The sequence below is a fragment of the Neomonachus schauinslandi genome, chromosome 15 (genome assembly GCF_002201575.2).
Source record: "Neomonachus schauinslandi chromosome 15, ASM220157v2, whole genome shotgun sequence".
NCBI lineage: Eukaryota > Metazoa > Chordata > Mammalia > Carnivora > Phocidae > Neomonachus > Neomonachus schauinslandi.
The window spans coordinates 48,890,601-48,914,610 of record NC_058417.1 but is presented as its reverse complement, the minus strand read 5'-3'; the positions used below and the strand labels follow the sequence as shown (position 1 = coordinate 48,914,610).

Genomic DNA, 24,010 nt, shown 5'->3' with positions numbered 1-24,010 from the left:
AAAAAGGACCATTTTTCAGTCCAGGGAATATCCTGTGGGGCAACATCCCTGCAGTCACCCAAAAATAGATAGGCACAAGTCAACTCTAGGTTAAAATCAGAAAGGTATTGGATATTCAGATGTGGGTTCATTCTCAGGATAAATGCTTCCTAGTATTCATGTAACCTAAATTTAACAAAATGGTTTTATATGTCCTTAAAACTAAGAAGGAAAAAAATCCAAAATGTTTTTATTAAGTACAGGGTGTCTGTTGGAAATAAACTTTTTGGCAACCTTTTTTTAAGTAATGTAATAAATGTGAAATGCATCAGCATTTATTATTTCAGTGTGATACCTGAATTACTTTGTTTTTATCATGAAGGTTTTCATTGCTTTATTAACATCTTCCCCCCCCCCCCCCCCCCCCCCCCCCCCCCCCTTCCCTCCCTTTTTTTTTTTTTTTTTTTTTTTCTATATTTTTTTTTTTTTTTTTAAAATTTTTTTTTTTTTTTTTTTAAACCTCCCCCCCCCCCCCCCCGCAATTCCCTGCAATGAGTTCCCTTTTCTAGGTAATGTTTTAAGTTCCTTCATTTCTAATTCTCCTACTCTATAGATTTTCAATTCCTACCTATAGTTGTTCCCTTCTGTACTCAGGAAGTGGATTCTGCAAAATGCAATATGCTTTCCAAAAACGCTGATGTTTCTGACAAAGGCTGAATCACTGTAATGACATGACCTTTAAAAAGAAGTCGAATAAGCAATAATTAAACCTATTGTACTGGGACATATTGATGCAAGTTCCTGGTTTTAATAGTCTTGCTATTTTTTTCAGCTGTTGAATTCTTATTTAGTTAGAGGCAATTTTATGTAGAGGAAAGAGCTGTGGACTAGGAAGGACTGCAACAAATCTTAGCTTTGTTATTGATTTACTTTGTTGACCTTGAAAAGACCCATTAAGTAATAAGAGGAACTACAGGTTTACTTATCTGGAAAATGAGAAGCTTGGACTCAAACACCCTGCAGGCTTGTTAGATCTAAGACTGAATACTATTTCTTAATAACTACCTCATAAACATGTGAACACCCGCACATCTAAAGCAAAGCAGTGTGAACACTTAAGGGTATACCATTATTTATGTCAGTTTAAAAAATAAATCATAAATAAGAATAGCAATAATAGGATGGGCTTCGTGGCATTATGAAATTTCAATTTTCTACTACTAGGGAGAGTGGAGGTCCTGCCGGCTGAGATCCTCAAAAGTGGTCAAATTATCATCTGCCCCAATGCTTCCACGGTTACTTGATTGATCAGCAGCTGTTAAATTTCCTCCCACTTCTACAATTAGAACATCTCGTTAATATGTGATAACACTACAGGTAGAAAAAGCTTAATCTCTTTAATTTAGCAGTTACACCTTAGAGAAACTTTTGTGCATTTTCCAAAAAAGACAAGTACAAGAGTATTCTTTTTTCCTTTTTTTTTTTAAATTAGTGTCAGAGGTAGAATTTAGTGATTCATCAGTTGCATATAACACCCAGTGCTCATTCCATCAAGTGCCCTCCTTAATGCCCATCACCCAGTTACCCCATGCCCCTACCCACCTCCCCTCCAGCAACCCTCAGTTTGTTTCCTACAGTTGAGTCTCTTACGGTTTGCCTCCCTCTCAATTTTCATCTTACTTTATTTTTTCTTCCCAAGTACAAGAGTGTTCTTAGCAACAGTGCATCAGAAATAAAAATTGGAAACAACCTAAATGTCCATGGGCAGGAAAACTTTGGGATATATTCAGAAAATGAACTATTACACAGCAGTGTATAACATTGCATATGTTGATTTATAAAGGCAAGCAGCAGAAGGACATGCAAAATGATACTATTTATGCAGTGTTCATCCTATTTATACAATATGTGAACCCAGAGTGGATGCCTAGCCAGTAGGCAGCAGCACAGCCATGCCAATGTGGTATTAGCAATATTGTAGTTACTAATCTAGGTGGCAAGTAGAAGGGTAAATATTGTACAGTTCTTTAGATGCTTTTATATGTTTCAAATATTTCATAATGAAGTTAAAATAATTGAAATAAATTTTTGTCTTTTTTTTTTAGGCTCTCCTGTGGCTTAATCTATGCTGGCTTCATCTTCATTATTTCCATAATGATTACAGTTATTATAACATCTACCCAAATTATAGTCATGACGGGCTTCATGGTCATATTTACACTCTTTTTCTTATATGGCTTATCTTTGGTAAGTTCATACATTTATTACCACATTCTCTGCTTTAGATCTTAGCTATCTGTAGCAAAAATTAATTTCTCTGGAGGTTATTAGAGTTATTTCCTTCATGTCCATTTTGTGTGTGTGTGTGTATGTGTTTGCTTGAGAAAGTCTCAATGAGTGTGAGAAAATGAGGTAATGTAAATAAAATTGGACCTCTCTTTTGCATAAAGTTCTGAATTAATGAAATGATGCATCAAAAAGAAAAAAAAATCCTGATTCTGAAAATATTTTGACTCTAAGACTTTTCTAGAAGATTTTAGTGAGGATGCCCTTGAGGGGTGGACCCATCTCTTTTCCCCAAAGGTTCTCTGTAATATGGTGGCTTTCACAGTATCTCCCTCTGACACTCCACCTTGCCCTCACTCTCCGTGTCATGACTCTTCGTTCATAAAACAAGGGCCTCTAAATTCTGCAGAGGGTACGTAGATGCTTTTTGTCAGTACCTTAATGTAGGTTCTTTGAATGTTTCCAAGTCTGCATTTCTGTTCTTCCTCAACTCTCATACATCTTTTCCCCGCCCTTTCTTAGCAACTAAAGCCCAGTAGTTGAGGAGGGCAAAAAAAAGAGACTCTTTACAAAAGCGTTGAGGGAAGGGCTGAGCATTGTTGTACCTAAATATTTTCATCACTGTCTTACTGATAAGTACTTATATTATGATCTAAAGATCTGTGTTTTATTGTGCTGCCAATGATTCTCAGTGAACTATAAATCTGTTTAACGACTAGATGTCTTCTCTCTCTTTCAGATAACTTTAACATTCCTGATGAGTGTGTTGTTAAAGAAAACTCTCCTCACCAATTTTGTTATGTTTCTCCTCAATGTCTTTTGTGGGGGTGTGGGATTCACTGTATATTATAGACAACTTCCTTCCTCTTTGGAGTGGATTTTGAGTATTTGCAGCCCTTTTGCCTTCACTGCTGGAATGAGTAAGGTAAGGATGTAGTTAATTGGTTTATTACTGAACTTTCAAAAGAATTTGATATTTCATTCTCTTCATAATCACTCTTTCAAATTAAGAGCATTTATTCTAAACAATTTTTTCCCTAAAGTTAGATTTGAAGATGTTTTTATTGCATTGTAGAAAATCATCACACAAGGAAACTTGAACAAAAACGTCTTAACTAAGACAGATTTTCACATCTCAGGTGTATTTTCATTTTGAAGTATTCTCTTCTTGTTTTTCATATGCAACTGTTTACCCTTCCTTGTACTTTATATATTGAAGGCATTCTCTAGTTTATTAAAAACTGTTGTGTAAACCTCTGTTTGAACCTCAAATCTGAAAAGTTTTCAGGACTATAAAGAGTTTAGCAGTGAGGTCATATGATAAATGTCTTTCTCTGATAACATGATAAAAAAAGTATATGAAAAAAATGCTAAAAAAAAAGAGTTTAGCAAATAATTATAAAGTATATCAAAATACTCATGAGCCAGATCAAGAAATGGAAGGATGCCACAAGTCCAAAACTCCTCCAAACACTCCTTCCTCCTAAAGATGAAAGTGTTGTGATCATCACTTCCTGCCTTTTCATTTATCACCTAATGTGTGTTCCTAAGTATAATTTTTTAGTGTTGCCTGTTTTCAACTTTATATAAGTGATACTCTACAAAGTGTTTTTTTTTTTTAAAGATTTTATTTATTTATTTGAGAAAGAGAGTGAGAGAGAGAGCACAAGAGGGGGGAGCGGGAGAGGAGAAGCAGACTCCCCGCCGAGCAGGGAGCCCGATGCGGGACTCGATCCCGGGACTCCAGGATCATGACCTGAGCCGAAGGCAGTCGCTTAACCAACTGAGCCACCCAGGCACCCCAAAGTGTTTTTTTTTTAAATCTGGCTTTTTTCCCACTCAACATTATGTTTTTAGATATCATCCACAGTTGGAGTGTCGCTGTAGTAGAGTGTTCTGTAGTATCCTATTGTGTGACTGTGCTATCGATTTTCTTTGATGAACAAAAATATTTTCCAGTTTTTGACTAATATTAACTCTGAAAAAAAAATTCTTATACATATTTCCAGTGAATATGAACATTCAGTTCTGTTTGGTATATACGTAGGAGTTGAATAGTAGGACCTAGGGTGTGTCTTAATCTTCATAGCTACTGCCAGATATTTTTCCAAAGTGATTGCATCAGTTTACTTTTGCAGCAAGAGTTTCAGAGTTACAGTTGCTCCAAATCTTCACCGGCATTTGGTATTGCCAGTCTTCCAAATTTTAGCCTTTCTGGTGGATCTGCGTAATAATCCTTGTGGTATTAATTTGCATTTTCCTTATTTTTTATGAAATTTAATTCTCTTTCATATGTGTAGAGGTATTTTGGTTTTTCTCTTTTATAAAGTACCTATCCAGGTCTTTCCCCCATTTTTTTAAAAAGATTTTTTTTTTTTATTCACTTAAGAGAAAGAGCGCAGGAGAGAGAAGGAGTGAGAGCGAGAGCATGAGCAGGAGGGAGGTCAGAGGCAGAGATAGAAGCAGACTCCCCTCTGAGCAGGGAGCCTGACAAGGGGCTCAATCCCAGGACCCCAGGATCGCAACCTTAACCGAACGCAGACGCTTAACCAGCTAAGGCATCCAGGTGTCCCTTTCCCCCGTTTTTTAACTGAAATTTTTCTTTTCCTTATTACTTTTTATGGATTTCTTATATATACTGTATATGAGACATTTTTCAGTTATCTGTTGCTGACATTTTTACTCTCTTAACAGTGCTTTTAATGAACAAGTTTCTTAATTTTGATAAAGTGCAGTCTGTCAAGTTTTCTTCTCTGTAGAGTGCTTTTGTATCTTTAAGAAATCATTGCATTCCCCAAGATTATAAAGATATTCCCCCATGTTTTTATCTGGAAGCTCAGTTGATTTTGCTTTTATATTTAGATATAAAATCCATTTCAAAATAACTTTTGTGTATCTATAGGTAGAAGGAATATTAATTTTTCTACATGAATATGCAATTTCTTCTGCTTCATTTATTGAGAAGGCCATCCTTTCTTTGAACGGACTGTAGCATTTCCTTTGTCACAGCTCAACCAATCATGTATTGACCTATCTTTGCACTATTGCCACATTGTCTTGTTTTTGCTGATGTGTCTTGCTATCTGGTAGTAATAATTTTACCACTTGATTTTCTTTTCCAAGAGAGCCTTTTCTATTCTAGGTTCCTTGAATGATGTAAATTTTAGAATTAACTTATCAAGTTATACACACATGTATGTGTGCACAAAGCTGTTGACATTTTGATACAGTTGAATTTTTCAATCAATTGGAGGGAAATTGACACTTTTTAAAAAGATTTACTTATTTATTTGAGAGAGAGAGAGAGAGCACTTGCGGCAGGGAGGGGCAGAGGGAGAGGGAGAGAGAGAATCTCAAGCAGACTCCCCACTGAGCACAGAGTCCATCCCTGGGCGGGGGGCGGGGGGGGTTGGATCCCTTGACCCTGAGATCATGACCTGAGCTGAAATCAAGAGCTAGACGCTTAACTGAATGAGCCACCCAGGCGCCCCAACACTTTTTTTAAATCATGAACATGATATATCTTCACATTCATTTTCCCTTAGTAATTGTTTTAGTTTTAAGTATTGAGTCTTGCACATTTTTTATATAGTCCAAAGTTTTTGATACTTTTGATGCCATTATAAATAGCATCTATGTTTAAGTTCTTATTTTTAAATGTTTGTTGTTAATTTAGAAAGATGCAACTGATTTCTGTAAATTGGCACTGTATCCGGTATTCTTGCTATATTCTTTTCTTAAAACTAGTATTTTTCTGGACTTTATCTTGAGATTTTCTTACATATAGTCATGATGTCTACAAATAATGAGGGTTTATTTTTTCCTTTTGCAGTTCTTAGTCACTTATTTTTCTTGTCTTATTGCAGAGACTAGGACCTTTAGTACAATGTTAAATAGAAATGCAAGCAAAGGAAAGGCTTTTAACATTTCATAATAAGCATGATTTTTGTTGTTGGTCCTTGTACATCTATTTTACCAGATTAAGGAAGTTCGCTTATTTTCTTAGTTTTGAAAAGACTTTATTGTAAATGGGTATTAAATTGTATCAAATGCGTTTTGTGCATCTATTTGATTAAACACACTAGTGTCTTATTTGATCTGTTTTATGTTGAGTTACATAGATTAATCTTCAAATGTCACCCCAGACTGTGTTCCCAGAATAAACTCAACTTTGTCATGAAATGTAAGATTTTAACATAAGTAGAGTTGTATATTGTCTAGCGTGAGGAACTGGGCTTAAGAGCTGGACTTCCTGTGTTCTGAGTTCACCTTTACTGCTCCTAACTATGTGATTTTGACTTTGGTTGGTTAAGCTACTCAATTTCTATTTGCTTCACTTTTACCATATGTAAAATGCACATAAAAATAATAAGGCTTGTTCTGGGGGTTATGATGAGGATTTAATGAGATATTATAAACAGCCTTAGAACCCACCTAGAACATAACACTTATTATTACATGAGAGAATTATAAACATATCTTTATTTGCAGTAATAACTAGAAAAAGAAGTTCTCTTATCATTATTCTACTAAGATGTTTCGAATCTTCGTATTATTTCTAAATATTTTTTGCTGCAAAGAATAAATATTTTGCAATATTACAATGACTTTATGAAAACAAGAAAATGACTTATCATTTAAATTCCTATTCTTAGGGGTGCATGGGTGGCTCAGTTGTTTAAGTGTCTGCCTTCAGCTTAGGTCATGATCCCAGAGTGCTGGGATCAAGCCCCGTGTTGGTCTCCCTGCTCAGTGGGGAGTCTGCTTCTCCTTCTGCCTCTTCCCCCTGCTCATGCTCTCTCTCTCAAATAAATAAATAAAATGTTTTAAAAATATCCCTATTCTTAGAATATTGTATTTTTTAAGTTGATATTTCCTTCTAATAATCCCTGGATTGCTGTCAAATAGAAATAGTTACACCAATAACTTCATTATAAAGGCTTCTCAAAAAAGCTGTTTAATAAAATGATAATTCTTGCTGCTATGCTGAATTATTTGTATGTATTTATCTTAAATATTTATTAATTACTATTTTTGTCTGAATCTTAGATTGTCTACTTGGATAATACTATGAATGGTATAATTTTTCCTGACCCTTCAGGAGACTCGTATGTAATGATTGCAACTTTTTCCTTATTGGCTTTTGATGCACTTTTCTACTTGGCATTGGCATTATACTTTGACAAAATCTTACCCTGTAAGTAAAAGTGGCTTTTCTCTGACCTCTGCACGTATTTATCATATTGTACATTTTTACTGAAGGTTATATAAATGTATATTAAGCAATAAAAAATAACAAATATTTCCCATCACAAGCTGAATGAGTTCTTTATTTCTACTTGATAGTTCTAATGGTTTGAATTTATATGTAAAAACAATTATTCTTCTGATTTTAATAATATACATTACAAATATACAGTAATTAAATGTTACTTTTTTTCAAGAATCCCTGAACATGTTTTCAAAGAATGATATTTAAGATTTGTTTCAGAACAGGCTGAAATAAATTAGTTCTTAACATGGCTTTGGCTAGGGTAGAGCCATCATATGGTGAAAATGCTTCTTAATAAATAGTTCTTGGGACGGCTGGGTGGCTCAGTCAGTTGAGCATCCAGCTCTTGGTTTCAGCTCAGGTCATGATCTCAGGGTTGTGGGATCGAGCCCCATGTTGGGCTCACTGCTCATCAGGGAGTCTGCTTGAGATTCTCTCTCTCTTCTCCTCCCTCCACCTGTGCTCTCTCTCAAATAAATAAATAAATAAATAAATCTTTAAAAAAAATAAATAATTCTGACAAAAATGTGGGGCAGATTGTAAACTGAACCACTAAAAAGGGCTTCATGTATGGAATAATCAGGTTCTCCCTTATTCCCCCTAGGAGGAACATTTCAGAAGGGGAGATGTCCATCCTTTAAGGAAATAACAACATAAAAATTAGAAAGAACATTTTCAGCATTATTCTGAACTTTTTTGTATGTTGTTCATATTTACAGAACTATATTACTAAGTTAAATTTTCTCTATCTTACAAACAAAAATTTCCCAAGTCCAGAATTCCTTCACACATGCTAAAATCAGAACACTTTTTTCCTTGCACAATCTTATTTATTTATATTATTTTTTATGTTCTTTCCACTTTGTATTTAAAGCTGTCTTGTATGTTTCTATGCAATTATTTTATATATTCCTATCTTTCTGTGACTTCTGGTTTAATATCTGAAAGCTCTTCATAACAAATCCTACTTCATTGTTTTAAATTTGGAAAATGATAATATATTTATCCTGAACAGATACAAGTTCTTCCTGTACTTTGCATTCCCATACCATATGGATTTCAGTATTATGTCCAATCATATTGTTGTGATCAAGTGGTTTCTTTCTTTCTTTTTCTTTCTTTTTCTTTCTTTCTTTCTTTCTCTTTCTTTCTTTCTTTCTTTCTTTCTCTTTCTTTCTTTCTTCTTTCTTTTCTTTTCTTTTCTTTCTTTTTTTTGTTAGAGAGAGCACCGTGAGTGAGGGGAGGGGCAGAGGGAGAGAGAAAATCTTAAGCAGGCTTCATGCTCAGTGTGGAGCCTGATGCGGAGCTGGATCTCACCACCCTGAGATCATGAGCTGAGCCAAAATGGAGAGTTCGTTGCTGAACCCAGTGAGCCAACCAGGCGCCCCTGTGATCAAGTGATTTCTTAAGTTCACAAACATGTTTCAGTTGTTTTTATGTGCTGTATTAGGGCTTTCCCCCCAAATATTTGGTTTCATTCATCCTAAATAGCTTTTAGGTCATACTTTTTCAGACCTTTGGTTTATATATACTTTCTTGAAAGTTCTATTATACTGTTTAACTTTTGTGATAGTATGTTATTTCCTTTGAATTTTTATTGTTTACTTCATGATAAGTTTTCTTTTCAATAATAGGAAGTTATAAAGAAAATAATTTCTCTATGATGCTTAAAAGTCTAAGATACTCTGCACTGTTTTGAATAAGGCTTCTTTACTCATTGTTCTAATCTTACTGATCCAGTATTTTATTGCCTCTTGATTAATTAGATGGAGATGAGCGCCATTATTCTCCATTATTTTTCATGAACTCATCTTGTTTCCAACACCAGAGGACTAATAATAAGGTCATCGAGAAAGAAATAGATCCTGAGCATCCCTCTGAGGATTATTTCGAACCAGTAGCTCCAGAATTCCAAGGAAAAGAAGCCATCAGGTAATCACACTTACAGCAACATACGGGTGCAAGGCAAACGAATTATTGACCAACAGCAACCAGGTGAGCCTGGACAAAATATTGAAGAAGAAATTTGTCATTGTGAATGTTACTTTGAACTCTTCCATGTGTCCACCAATGTCTCCTGATTGCTCCTTGAAAGGAAAATTCTCTTTGCTTCGCTCCATATAATGTTACCACATCACCCTCCATCTTGTCTCCCTCCTTATTTCTGTGTTGATTCCCCTTTTCCTAGGTGCTCTCGCCTTTATAACCAATGAGCACTTCCTCTTTCCCTAGCCACCTGTTAGCTATACACATCTGAAAGTAGAGAGGAACTCATGCAGAGTTCAACCAGAACCAGTATCTTGGGGCTACGTAAAAATATCTATTTTTTATTCACAACTGACTCCCTCTCACCTATAACACCCCTCCCAATTTTTCCTTCTCTGGGGGCATTTGTATGCACAACTATCCATTCCTATAACTTTAGCTCATTCATGCAACATTCCCAGGACATAGGCAGGATGTCTGCCCCAAACAAATGGCTGTCTCTGAAATCCAAAAACAACTGGCTGCTCCTAAATGGAAGTTTCTTTATTAAAATAAAGCATAAAAACCCCATTTCAGTGGGTGACCCCCTGTGCGAAGAAAGGCAGAGATAAAATACACTGTCAAATTCAACACCTTTTAAGCCTTTCTTTTTTGTATTTCCTGACTCTTTGGTTAAACCCCACCACCACCACCCCCACTGCCAGCATCCTGGTTGAATAAATGTCCTTACCTTTATTTTGATTCATGCTCAGAGAAAAGAGTGGCTAAATTCTGTTTCCCTTTGAATTTGAAGATGCACTGTAATGAGCTTATGTAGTCATGACATCTCTAATCTGTTGAGCCTGGTTCCTGCCTTGTCCTGCAATAGTTTCCTTTGGGATTCTAATGTGATTCATGTTGGTAATCATTCATTTAGAGAGGTGTGTGTGTGTGTGTGTGCACATGTGTGTGAGATTCAGATGAAACCTTTAGATGTGGGCGCCTAACGCTCAGGGAAAAGGATAGGGTCAACATTAGGTTGGTGTTGAAAGCACGAGAATCAATAAGATAACCCATCAAGAGGGTCTAGAATGAGAAGACCACATGGAGAACCATGTGGAAGACCAAGATGATGTGTTTGGCAAAAGAAGAGGAAACAGAGAAGGGATATTTAGAAAGGAAGGAAACCAGTAAGTCGAATGTTACCTTGAATGTAGACACTTTCAACAAGGACAGCGTCACCAAGAGCGACTGATCATCCCATAAGTAAGGAATAGAAAAGTCTTTGTTGCATTTGGTGATTTAGGAGGCCACCAGTGATTTCAGCATGAAGAGGTTTACTACAGTAATGGACTCAGAAGCCAGAGTGATTGAGGAGAAAGGGAGAACGTGGATATGGCAAGTTTATATTCTTACTTTGAAAAATGTTTGAAAATAAGGGGAGGAGAGAAATCTGATTGTATCCAAAGCAGAATTATAGGCCAAAGAGAAGCTATCAGAGAGGAAACTATAGAAAATGCAGGTGACCAAAAAAAAAAAAAAGAAAGAAAATGCAGGTGACAGAGTGTCTGATTAATGAGCAAGTTTGGAGGGAATGGAAAGGGATGGGAGGTGATAGTTAAAGTGCAGATAAATGAGCTGATCTTGTACAGAGTAGAAAACACCAAATATTCTAAGGCTAGAGGAAGAAAGTGAGAACATTTCCAAAGTGTTCTGCTTCTCTAAGCAAAACACTAATCATTTAATTGTAACTTTCCAAAGAGACTTATTTTCTCTCAGGGGAAATGATTAATCAAAAATAAGTCTTTGTCTGATGTAATGTATGGGGATTAACATAAGAATAAAAAAAATTAAAAAAAAAATAAGTCTTTGTCTTTCTAGTAGACTAGTTATGCCATCCCTTATTTCACATGAAAAGGTTGATGCATCTGTCACTTTAACTGGGGTTGTTTCTGATGCCTACTATCTCCGTGTTGGCTGAGTGAACACCACTTCTGTCATTTCAGAATCAGAAATGTTAAAAAAGAATATACAGGAAAGTCTGGGAAAATGGAAGCATTGAAAGGTAAGGACAAACATTTCATTGTTTTGTCGACTTCTTTATTATAAAAAATGGAGAAAATTCCATGTGAAAAATTTGTAAATGTAGATAAGCGAAACAGAGAAAAAAAACAATACAAAAAATCTAACTCCACCCCTTGGAGATTAACCGTGATTAAGAGCTGGCTATAAAATCCTTCTGGATGTTTCATGGATCTATTAATTTACAAGAATGGGGTCACGCAATGAAAAGTGTGATTTCACTTTGTTTTTAAAGATGAGTTTGCTAAAAACCATATTGTATTTTATTTGCACTACGAGGAAAGAACATCTAGACTTAAAATTGATCATTTTTTATACCAGCCAGGGAATCTACATAGTTTCTATATACTGGTGAGATTAACTAAAACAAGATGAGTAACACCACAGACCATGAATTAAATTTCACAAGTCACTATCCCTGGGGCAAACACAGTTATAATTTTGAGCCAACCAATGTATCTGATACTTAATTCTAACAAATACAGTTTTCTATAACAAACAGCTAAGTAAGCATCCAAGTTAGTGGCTACATTTCATAGATGTAGTGGCTACATTGCTTTTATTAATAATGGTTTTTAGGAAGAATGTAATTGATTTTTACAAGAAATGGAAGCCTTAAAACTTTCCAAAGAAGATCCACAGACCTGCCCTAAGGTTGTGAGTTGTCCGTCCAGTGTGTGTGCATTGCATTTATTTTCTAGCAGATAGTGTCCCTTAACTCGATCTTATTTATTCCTCTGAGATCATTTCTCACTTTGAGTGTCTGCAAATTTATTCTCACCCCAAGTTTGTCCCATCCAATGCCATCTAGATCTGTGGTTTTTCTTTCTTTAATTTTAGCCAAGGATATATGGAAGTACTTTTTAAATTTGTCATTTCAATTTCCAGAGCGCATTATGAACTACTTTTGTACTCATCAATAACCATGAACTACTTTTTACATCTAGACATCTTCAAAAAAAAAATTAAAAATGAAAAGTGATGTCCGTGCATGGAAAACTATATGAAATCACCAACTACAGCTGCTCTTTGGGAAGTAAATGGGGAGCTGTGCTCTCTGCACCTTCCCCCCATGCTGCTAGTTCCCGTAGCAATTCTGGAACACCTTTGGGGACACCCACTGAAGTCCTTACCTATAGCCCATCTTTCAGTGGTTAAATAGGATTCTATTGTATGGCTACCTCAGTTTCCTTACTCATGTACAAAATGTGGCTTGTTTCCAATTTTTCACTATCCTAAAAAAAAACTCTGTAATGAGCCTCTTGTTCAATATTTGTAAATATTATTATCTCCTAAATATAAATTTCTAAAAGCAGATTATGCAAAGAGATTATATTTTTAAGCTGCTTCTTCATATTTCAAATCATTTCCCTTCAAGCTTATAAGAATTTATACACTTGTGGGAATAGCAATATTTAAAAACAACAATAATAATAGCAACAAACACTTAAAGTTTATCGAGTACTTACTTAGTGTGTGCTGGCAACTATAATAAGTGATTAACATAACCTTTTTTCCATTTAATCTTATGAGATACATAGTATCTCTCCCATTTTGCAGGTGAAGAAACTGAGGCTTATATTTCTTTTTTCTCTAGTTAATATGGATCAGTTCCAAGATAGATGCCATCAGTTTTCTCTTACCCTGGAAAACACCATTTTTTTCCATTTAAAAACAATAAATGTAAAATTGGTTGAGGTATTTGATTAGTTGTCCCAATATTATTTATTAATTAATTCATCTTTTTGATGAATTTAAAATTAATCTTTATTTTTTATGTTTACTTTGCACCATCTTAGGCTTCTTTTGTCTTCCATCAGTCAGTGTATCCTGGAGTAGTAATATTATTTTAATTACGATATTTTACTCCACTGGTTACTGTATTACTAACATATTATTTTAATTATTATAGTTCTCCAACTTTTTTTTAAGATTTTATTTATTTGAGAGAGAGAGAGAGTGAGCGAGCGAGAAGGGGGGTCAGAGGCAGAGGGAGAAGCAGACTCCCCGTTGAGCAGTGAGCCCGACACAGGGTTCGATCCCAAGACCCTGGGATCATGACCTGGGCCAAAGGCAGAGGCCTAACCAACTGAGCTACCCAGGCTCCCCCATTCTCCAATATATTTTAATACAATGTAGTCAAGACTAATATCTTGCTATTATTTAACTTTTCTTAATTATTTGAGCTTATTTTTCCAATTTTTTAAGAATCTTTTAGTCAAATTATAAGTGAGAATTTTAATGGATTGGATTATAATAGGAAGAATTTTCTCTTTAGATGTAATTACTATTACCAGCACATTTAATAGCTGAGTAAAGTGAATCTTGTAGTGTTTAGTTTATCCAAGATCATCCAGATAGAAAATGGATGAACTGGAATTCATCCCAGTTGTTAATTAATTTCAATAATGTTTGAAAGTAGGACACATAATTTAATTGAAGGAACCTGATCTCTTAGATATAACGTATTATAAAATTCTTAAGAATTTCCTCCAACAACTTTCCATAACAGAGTTTGGTTTTCACTTGGTGGTAAAGAAAACAAACAAAAAATAGTAAAGAATTCTTAGATAAATGATTTTTTTTTCTACTGACCTGTAAATGCAAAAGGTTTGTAATAAAAGAATAGAAAATTTATAACGGGAAAATATACATTTTTGGTGAATATATTTTAAAAGGTAATTAATGCCATGAAAAATGTTTATCATTTAACATTTGAAAATGTAAGCTAGAAAAGAATGGAGTATGATCAAAATCCATATAGATATATATATATATTTACATGTTCATATATGCACATGCATATACACTGGAAGTAAGTGTATTACAATGTTAATATTTGAAATTATAGTTAAGTTTTTCTTAAGTGGTTGTATTTCTTTCACAAATATTCTACAGTAACCATGTTATTTTAGCAGCCAGGAAAATATTGGATATTATACATTTTAAACTATTTAAATGCTTGAGAATATACAACTAAAATAAATTTTTTGTTCTACTTTTAGAACCAGCTTTTTCTAACGCCCTCTTATTTATAATGTTAATATTTTATTTTAAAAACAGACTTGCTCCTTGACATATATGACGGTCAAATCACAGCAATTCTGGGTCATAGTGGAGCTGGCAAATCTTCATTGCTAAACATCCTTAATGGGTTGTCTGTTCCAACAGAAGGTGAGCAAAAAGAAATTTCTCAAAGGCAAGATGTCCAGAGGTCATATGTTGCCTTTCTTATTTTAAGGTTAAATTGCTTAAGAGAAAATGACATTTCTTTATCTAACATTGTTTACCAGACTATAGGATTTTGAATATACTTTATATTTCCCAAGTTTTTATGAAAATCATTAGCCTTATTTCATTGCTATGTGATATTCCAGAGAAAATATATACCACCCGGAACATATATTTATGTTAAGATTAATTTGTAGTTGTTAACAAATTGTGAAGTCATTATTTTAGATATTTGTGAATATATGCCAATATTTTCCTGAATAGGATCTCGAAGCATTAATAAAATGTATTATCTTGCCAATATTAAATTATTTTTAACTTCTATTTTTAGGATCAGTTACCATCTATAATAAAAATCTCTCTGAAATGCAAGACTTGGAGGAAATCAGAAAGATAACTGGTGTTTGTCCTCAATTCAATGTTCAATTTGACATACTCACTGTGAAGGAAAACCTCAGGCTGTTTGCTAAAATAAAAGGGATTCAGCCAAAGGAAGTAGAATACGAGGTAAATGGGCATGCTTGGATTAGCAAGTTAAGTTTGCCAAGTTAGAATTTGCCTTAGTGATTTACCTGCCCTGTTATGAATACAATTTAGGCAGTGAGGTCCTATAAAAAAGATCTGCTGTAACAGACAGTTCAAATTGTATAGCATACATTGTCTTGGATTTTAAGTTTTGTGTGTTTTCTTGCATAGGTACAAAGAATTTTGTTAGAATTGGACATAGAAAACATTCAGGATAACCTTGCTAAACATTTAAGTGAAGGACAGAAAAGAAAGCTGACCTTTGGGATTGCCATTTTAGGAGATCCTCAGGTAAGTGAGATTCTGCATGCCCTGGAAAGCAGATTTAGTAAAAAGTCAAGCTCTTCTTTTACCACTAAAAGTAGTAGAGATCTCATTGTAATGTATCAAGAGAGACTCTGCTGTTAAACTATGGGTATAAGTATATTGGACCTAAATGGTTGGATAGTTATTATTTGGTTTATTATTGTTATCCATGCTACCATGTGAGAAGAGTTAATGTGGGAGAGATATATTTTATACATTATCATCCTCTGTAGATTTTGCTATTAGATGAACCGACTGCTGGGTTGGATCCCTTTTCAAGGCATCGAGTTTGGAGTTTCCTCAAGGAACACAAAGCAGGCCGTGTGATCCTCTTGAGTACCAATCTCATGGATGAGGCTGACGTCCTGGCTGGTAATTGTTCGTTTTATCTCAGTTTTATGATAAAGAATTTGGGAAATGTGTATTTCTAGGACAAGCATTGTGCTCCCATGACCTTCATGTGTGCTCCATTCCATAGCAGTCCAGGGAATGACAAGTCATTCGTCACTGACTGTGCATTTGCTAGATTGTAACCTTTAATAAAAAATTGTAAGGTTTTTTTCAGCTTTCAATTAATTTAAACAATGTAATCAATATATATCTGGTTGAAAACTATCCACTTATTCTTTAGCATACGGAGTGGAAAATGTGGCAATGTAATTTCTGAGTTGGTTTGTTTGTTTGTTTGTTTTTTCAAGAATTATTGGAGGGCACAAAAATAGACTGGAACTCATAAGTTCATTTTAAATGCATCAACTTTAATGTGTATTTCAAATTTTTAAATGTATGTTAGATACATTTATTTCCTGTAGAGCACTTCTCCTTTGGAAATCTGAGCATTGGCTCCTCACCTATATTTTCTAGAGAGGGAAGAAATGACTCCCATCATCCTTTCTTTCTTGCTTCTTTTTAATCAGATAGAAAAGTGATCATGTCCAGTGGGAGACTGAAGTGTGCAGGGTCTTCTGTCTTTTTGAAGAGAAAATGGGGTCTTGGATATCACTTAAGGTAAAGACTTTGGGGATAGATTGGATATATACATATATATATGTACACACATACACATAGATATATGCTTTCTTTTTTTAAAAGAAGATTTTATTTGTTTATTTGAGAGAGAGAAAAAAAGTGCACGAGCAGGGATGGGGGCAGGGAGGAGCAGAGGAAGAGGGAGAAGCAGGCTCCCACTGATCAAGGAGCTGGATGTGGGGTTCCTGGATCCCAGGACCCCAGGATCACAACCTGAGCAGAAGGCAGATGCTTAACCAACTGAGGCACCCAGGCACCCCATATAAATGTTTTCAATACTGGTATATTAAAAAGGCAGACAATTATGAGGGACAGTTGGCCTTATGCTTCATCTTTGCCAGACTATTGGCTAGTGTTTCCCAAATGTTTTTCCTGCCTCTTTGTATCTTTATTAATGCTAATGATAAGCAGAGTCAACAGGGCTACTTCATGGACCACTTTCCAGGTAGCTACTCTGTGTATCCTAAATCTCTCTCTTCTTCCCACCCTCCATTTCCCTCAGCTGATCCATACAATCCTGTAACATATTTTCATTCTTTCATTGGGCACAAAATCAAATAATTTCAGAAGCTAGTATCAAAAGTGGGAGAGAGTTAAGAGCACTCTATCTAACAAAGTGTGTCCAGGTGAAAAGAATTTTATAAAACCCAAACCAAAAACTTTATAGCCAAACAAAACATGCATGTAGGCCAAACTTCCCTATTAGCCATTAATTCCTGATAGCTACACAATCTGGTGTAATTATTTTCCTTAAGCAATTTCTTCTGCCTGATGTTCATGCCTTGCTCTGTTTATCTTCCTACTTGAAATATAGTTTCACTTATGGCATGCATTTGTTTTTATATTTTTAATTGTTCTGAATTTAAACACCTCCTCTGTAGAGATCATAGGATTTTTCAAACTGATGGCATTATTATTATTACTTCTGTTGTTGTTATTTACTCATTTCGTTTGTTCTCTAAAGCCAAGTAAAGTAGTACTCAAAGGCTAGGTATTCAGTAAAAGCCCTTCTTTTGTGATAGCAGTAGAGAAAATACAAATCAATGACCTTTTCTTTTAAATATTAGTTTGTACAGAAATGAAGTATGTGATCCAGAAAAAATAACATCCTTCATTAATCATTACATCCCTGATGCTAAATTAAAAACAGAAAACAAAGAAAAGCTTGTGTATACTTTGCCCATGGAAAGGACAAATAAATTTCCAGGTAACTTAAATATGATTACAATGGAATGAAATTTGGGAACAAGTGTTCATCACATTATTACAGCTTTCATTATTTAATGGATTTGAATTTTGTATTAGGTTGGGTTCCCTAAAAAGCAGAACTTGAAATGAGGACTTTAGCGCACTTTGGTAATTGATGCCTAGAAACACCAGGAGGGAATGGGGACATGAGAGTGGGAAGCGAAGGAGGCTAGGGGAGTTTGCATTATTGAGCAGGTGGTTGCAATACGAAATTGAGATGTAATACATTGGAATAAGTAAGTGAGTAAGTGAGCAAGGGGCTCAGAGTTATGTCACAAGAGGGGTGAGAAAGCTGGGGTATTTATTTGCCACTCCCTACCCTTCATTGTTTAAGAGATGCTTTCAGGAGCATTAATTTTCTAACCCATATGACTTGTGCTCAACACGAGCTTAGCATACTTCACAGCCCAGAACAAAATGCCTTCAGGCAGGTGTTAATAAACAGATTTACTATGTATGAGTGAGTACAGAAGGGATGGGGATAGCATCAAGTTGTCTGCTATAGGTTCCCTTTTATATTTTAATTTAATTGTGTATATATTTATTTTGCAGAAAAAAAAAAACATAGTTTATTTATTCTACAAAAGTATTCACCATAGGTCCCCAGTCTGCTGAGTAGCATTCCCAACCTAGGATTTGTTGGATAAGTAATTCTAATAATAGCTAACCCTTAGTACAATGTTTATTATGAGTCAGGCACTGTTCCTAATAGTTTCATTTATATCAACTCATTTAGTCCTACAACTATTCTATGAAGTAGGTGCTATAGTCTTCCCTGTCTTGCAAATGAGGAAATATATCTGTCTTTTTTAATTTAAAAAGCTTCCTTTTTATCTAAATATTTAGTTTATTAAAGGTTTAACTCTCTGCAGGCCTGATTTAAAGAGGCTCATTTGGATGATTCTTTTTTTTTAAGATTTCATTTATTTATTTGACGGAAAGAGACACAGCTAGAGAGGGAACACAAGCAGGGGGGAGCTGGAGAGGGAGGAGCAGGCTCCCCACTGAGCCTGACCTTGGCCTCAATCCCAGGATTCTGGGATCATGACCTGAGCCAAAGGCAGATGCTTAACAACTGAGCCACCCAGGCGCCCCAAGGATGATTCAGTCTTATTAAGCAAATACTCAGGAATTCAGATTTAGTCTCACCCCCAAATAAGGCAGCTCTCTGTGTCCTCGTAGGAGCTGCAAGATGGTGTTCTCAAGTCCATAGGCTATACTGTGTTATTCTGTCCAATGAGATACAACTAGCCTTCTTTTTTTGGTTAGGGAAGGAGAATAGTGAGTTATATGCTCATAGTACTATGAGAACATGTCACACCAGAGTCCCTGGTGTTGATGTTTTGGTCCATGGCAGCCTCTTTATGCTGACCATAAGCCTCTGCAAGTCCAATGGCATTCTTATGTCCTGTAGGAAATATGGAAGATAATAATAAATGTTTATTGGGAACCTATTATGTAAAAGGCACTGCTTGAGACACTAGTGATACAGAGTTAAATAAGACATCTGAGTCCCTACCCTCATGGAGGGTGCATTCCATTGGGTGGGGAGAAGTGGACACACACAATAAGCCAAGGTATATTACAATTGCAATAATAAACAAGGTGATAGGGTTTAGAAAGAAAACTAATGTCAGGTTGGGGTTTATATAGAGTGCCAGAAGTACAAAAGAAGAAAACAATCAAAAGCATTCCAAGCAGAGGGGGGAAAGAGATGTCTGGAGTGCAGTGAGTGTGGGAGGAGATTGGCATGTGGGGGTGGGTAAGGTTGTAGGGATAGATAGAGGTCCACCCATACAGGGCTTTAGAAGCTGTCATGTGGTGTTTGAATTTTATCTTAAATGCACTGAGAAACCACTGAAAGTCATTAAATGGGGGATTGATGTGATGTGACTTATATTTTCATTCTCTGGCTATAAAAGAGCACTCTGGGTACAGAAGAAGAGTAGACGCTGGGAGACCAGCCATGTGACCATTTCAGACTTACGGGTGAAAGATGATGATCATTATGCTACCATGGTGCCAAGTGAAAGGTGGATGAAAATGGCTGGATTTGAGACATATCTTGAGATAAAGCCAAAGAACCTGACTGTTGTCCAATCTGTGGAGCATGAGGAGAAGTGAAAAATCCAGAGGGACTTCTAGAATTTTGGCTTGAATCACCTGGTGGAAGATGGTGTCATTTGTTATAAAATGATGAGAGAGACAGTTGGGTAGGATGGAGAAGAAGGAATTAATGTTCTGTTTTAGAAATATTTGCTTTGAGATGCTTTTAGACTTCAAAGTGGAGATGTCAAGCGGCTAAGTATACAGTTGGTTATAGGATATTGGAAATCAGAGAACACTCAAAGTGAGAATTGAACTTGGGAATCATTTGCGTAGGGATGGATTTAATGCAAAGGGATTGGATTTGAGTGTAGGGAAAGAGAAGGTGATCCAGGACTGAGCCCTCAGGAGAAAGTAGAGGAAGAGTCAGAGAATGGTGGAAATCAAGAGCCCCCCATGAACTTGAAGGAAAAACAAAAGAACATATATGTTTTTATTAACTCAAGGGAGACAATGTTTGTAGAGGGACAAAGTAGTCAACAGTTTTCAATGTCCCTGAAAGAGAGAGAGAGAGTTAAAAGAATTTTAAAAAAGCTCTTGTCCATTGAATTTAAAATGTGGAATCATTGATGACCTTGTAAGAACAGTTTCTGTGGAGGGATAGGGATAGCATTTGGATTTGTGGGGGTTCAGTTGAATAGGATGTGACAAATTAAAGGTGGTAAAGTAGACAAATCTTTGAGCCCTGGGTGCATGTGTGTAGCAGTGGGCCAGTTGTAGGAGGAGATTGGGTTTTTGTTGTTGTTGTTACTTGTTTTTGTTTAATGGGTTAACTTACAGCATTTTGCCTGCTGTTTGGGATGGCCCAGTACATGTAGGAGAAATTGATGATACAAGCCAGAGAAGGGCAGGAGATTACTTTAGGAAGTCCTCGAGATGCCTGAATGGGATAGAATTCAGAACACAAATCAAAGAGGTAGCCTTTGGTGGGAGCAGCTCTAAGTCTTCCACCTGTACAGAACCAAGACCCAGAATATGGGTAGAAATAAATGTTCATTTGTGTGGGGGTGAGAAGACGATGTTCTTTCTTTTTTTTTTTTAAGATTTTATTTATTTGACAGAGAGAGACACAGCGAGAGAGGGAACACAAGCAGGGGGAGTGGGAGAGGGAGAAGCAGGCTTCCCACAGAGCAGGGAGCCGGATGCGGGGATCTATCCCAGGACCCCGGGACCATGACCTGAGCTGAAGGCAGACGCTTAATGACTGAGCCACCCAGGCGCCCCAATGATGTTCTTTCTGATTGCTCATATTTCCTCAAAGAAGTGTTCTGGAAGTTCATGAGCTGAGAATATAAGATAGAGTACAGATGATTTGAGGGTAGAGGGGAGAGTTCTGACATACTCATTTCAGAGAGGAAGGACAGTCTAATAAAATTTTCTTTTTGCTTACTGTGATATTCCAAAGACATAATATTTTTCTGAACAATATTCTGGATCATCTTTTAAATAAGTGTTAATTTACTGGGTTTTGTTATCAATGTGGAATTTAAAATGTATCTATTCCGGTCTGTTGCCTTAGACCTTTTCAGTGATCTTGATAAGTGTTCTGGCCAGGGTGTGACGAGTTACGACATTTCCATGTCAACTCTGAATGACGTCTTCATGAAACTGGAAGGAAAATCAACTATTGAACAAGGTAAATTCATTGTATAAGTAACAGAAAATCAATTTCCCAATAATCATGTATTTAGTATTTTATAATGCTTTATGCATGATTTACACTAAAGAATGCTAATAATTCCAAATTTGACTGATGTTTGGGAAGGGTTGTATTGTTTTCTAATGTCATTACTAGGACTGAACACAGATCCCTTCTTGGAATATAACAAATTTCTCTGCAAACTATTTTCTTCCTATTTCAGCAGTTTTCTCCTATCCCCAGATGCTCATTGCTTCTTGGATATTCTGAGGATGTGAAAGGCTCTCAACCAAGGTCATGAAGTCTGAGCAGATATTTCTTATACAAATTGCTCTTAGCTTGTTCATGTAGAAAATTTCACTAAGTCTTAATGGAGAAAATGCTAGGATCATCTCCTGTGTATTTTAATGGGTAATAATAATGAGAAGGACAATCATTTACAGAGCCTCTATCCAGAAATTTTGATCGGTGTGTGGATATTGTGCATTACCTTTCTACAATAACCTTTCCAACAATAGGCATTGGCAGCATTCTACAGAGGAGAAAACTAGACCTAAGAGTAGTTAGGTGATCGGTCCTAAGTCATGCCACTTATAAGTCATGTATTTGAGAATCAGATATGGGTCTTGTGGCTTCAGAGCCGGTAATTGTTCGCCCACATTTTGAAATTCTTGACAGCTTAATAGCTGACATTTAGGCATCAATGATTGGCTATTTCTATGGAAAATATTTCTTGAAATCCCTCAGAATATTGTTACATACGGGACCTTCTATGCCTTTTCAAAGGCTAGGCATAATGAGGTCACCCTTTACTGAATTCTTCTTTGGTATGAATTTAGTTATATTTTATCACTGAGTTTATTGAATGTGGACATGATAAATATAATTTGTTTCTTGTATTACTTGCCTTGTAACCATTGTAAAACAACTTTTAATGTTACGAAAAAGAGAAAACTGTGATGTCCAAGGATGGCGTTAATAATGTGTGTGTGTGTGTGTGTGTAGATTTTGAACAAGCAGAGATAAGAGACGGAGAGAGCCTACATGAAAAAGAGCCATCTTGCTCTCCTTTCCCTGAAATGCCGAAGGCTGTGAGCGACATGGTCCTCTGGAAAATGCAGATCAGTGCAATGGCATGGCTCCGTTTCTTAAAGTTAAAACGTGGGAAGAAAGAGCTTTTGATCCTGTGAGTATCAGAGAACTGTGGGTTTTGTTAGTGAGTTTCAAGAGAGGGTTAAACCAGAAGAGAATTTAAAACTAGAACATAGTACCCAATGTTCCTGCCAGAAAATGGATAGATACATTTCATTTTTACTGACAGTAGGAATGCCTGGATGGTAGCACTTGATTAGCCTTACACACAGGTCTGTTTAGTTTTCATGGTTTGATAGCCTGGTGTTTATATAACAATGCTTTTTAGTACTGCGTGGGGTGCCGTGGCCTGCTTTCCAAATTTCAGCACCTATAATCATGCCTGGCATAGAGTTGGTACCCAACAAAAATTTGTGAAATATCTGTCAATAAATAAAATTGCTCCAGGTTCATGTGGTTATTTTTCTTTATTGGTAGACTCTTGGTGTTTGGGATTGCAATGTTCCCTTTGATTGTGGAAAAGATACTTTATGCTCTGTTAATTCAAAAGAGTGATTGGGAATTTACACCTGAACTGTATTTCCTCTCTCTTGGACAACCTCCCGAAGACCTTCGTACCAGCCTATTGATCATCAATAACACAGGTGAAGAGAAGAACAAAATTTTAGTCCAGAAATAAGTTATTTTTATGTAGAGAGGAAAAAACAAATCATAAGAGAAGAAAATGTGTATTTAGACTTCATTTATAGAAAATAGCTGAGGTACAGTGCATATTTGCTCTGATTTTGGAGACAATGGAGATGGTGGGATAAGACAGAAGGAGCATGGGTGAGTCACTATATAACCTGGTTAAAGCAGAACTGCCTATCTACCTGACCACCCTAAGCCATTATGTGAGAGAGAAATAAACTATATTGACTGAACCACTCTATTTGAGATCTCCTTGTTACAGCAGCCTAAGCTGTTCCATAAATATTATACAAACTGATTGACATGTAAAGAATGCACTTTTATACCCTATGCCCCTCCAATGGGATCTAGGAAGATTCCTTCAGACAATTTAATACCCATACTCTTGTTATCCTAAATTATGGGTAATTGGTTTTGTCTAACTGCTTATTTAACTTTGAAGAAGCTTTTGTTTCTGCCTAAGATGTAAAATATATGTATGTATTCAGCACAGGAGACCTCTCTTGACGAGTACCCCAGCCCATTCTTATATTCATCTACAGTTGTGACTCAGGGTTATA

General features: G+C 35.9%; 1 protein-coding gene across 1 annotated transcript in view; it reads left to right on the top strand.

Annotated features, from left to right (window-relative positions):
- Nucleotides 1-24,010, top strand: part of ABCA6 (ATP binding cassette subfamily A member 6) — a 70,811-nt gene that overhangs the window by 8,068 nt on the left and 38,733 nt on the right. Inside the window, exons 7-20 of the mRNA XM_021678446.2 lie at nt 2,085-2,226; nt 3,005-3,190; nt 7,315-7,462; nt 9,304-9,469; nt 11,509-11,567; nt 14,648-14,758; nt 15,147-15,322; nt 15,512-15,631; nt 15,880-16,018; nt 16,564-16,654; nt 17,743-17,882; nt 21,549-21,665; nt 22,674-22,854; nt 23,238-23,404. Of these exons, the coding sequence (XP_021534121.1) occupies nt 2,085-2,226; nt 3,005-3,190; nt 7,315-7,462; nt 9,304-9,469; nt 11,509-11,567; nt 14,648-14,758; nt 15,147-15,322; nt 15,512-15,631; nt 15,880-16,018; nt 16,564-16,654; nt 17,743-17,882; nt 21,549-21,665; nt 22,674-22,854; nt 23,238-23,404 (1,943 nt within the window). The remainder of the gene's footprint in view (nt 1-2,084; nt 2,227-3,004; nt 3,191-7,314; nt 7,463-9,303; nt 9,470-11,508; nt 11,568-14,647; nt 14,759-15,146; nt 15,323-15,511; nt 15,632-15,879; nt 16,019-16,563; nt 16,655-17,742; nt 17,883-21,548; nt 21,666-22,673; nt 22,855-23,237; nt 23,405-24,010) is intronic.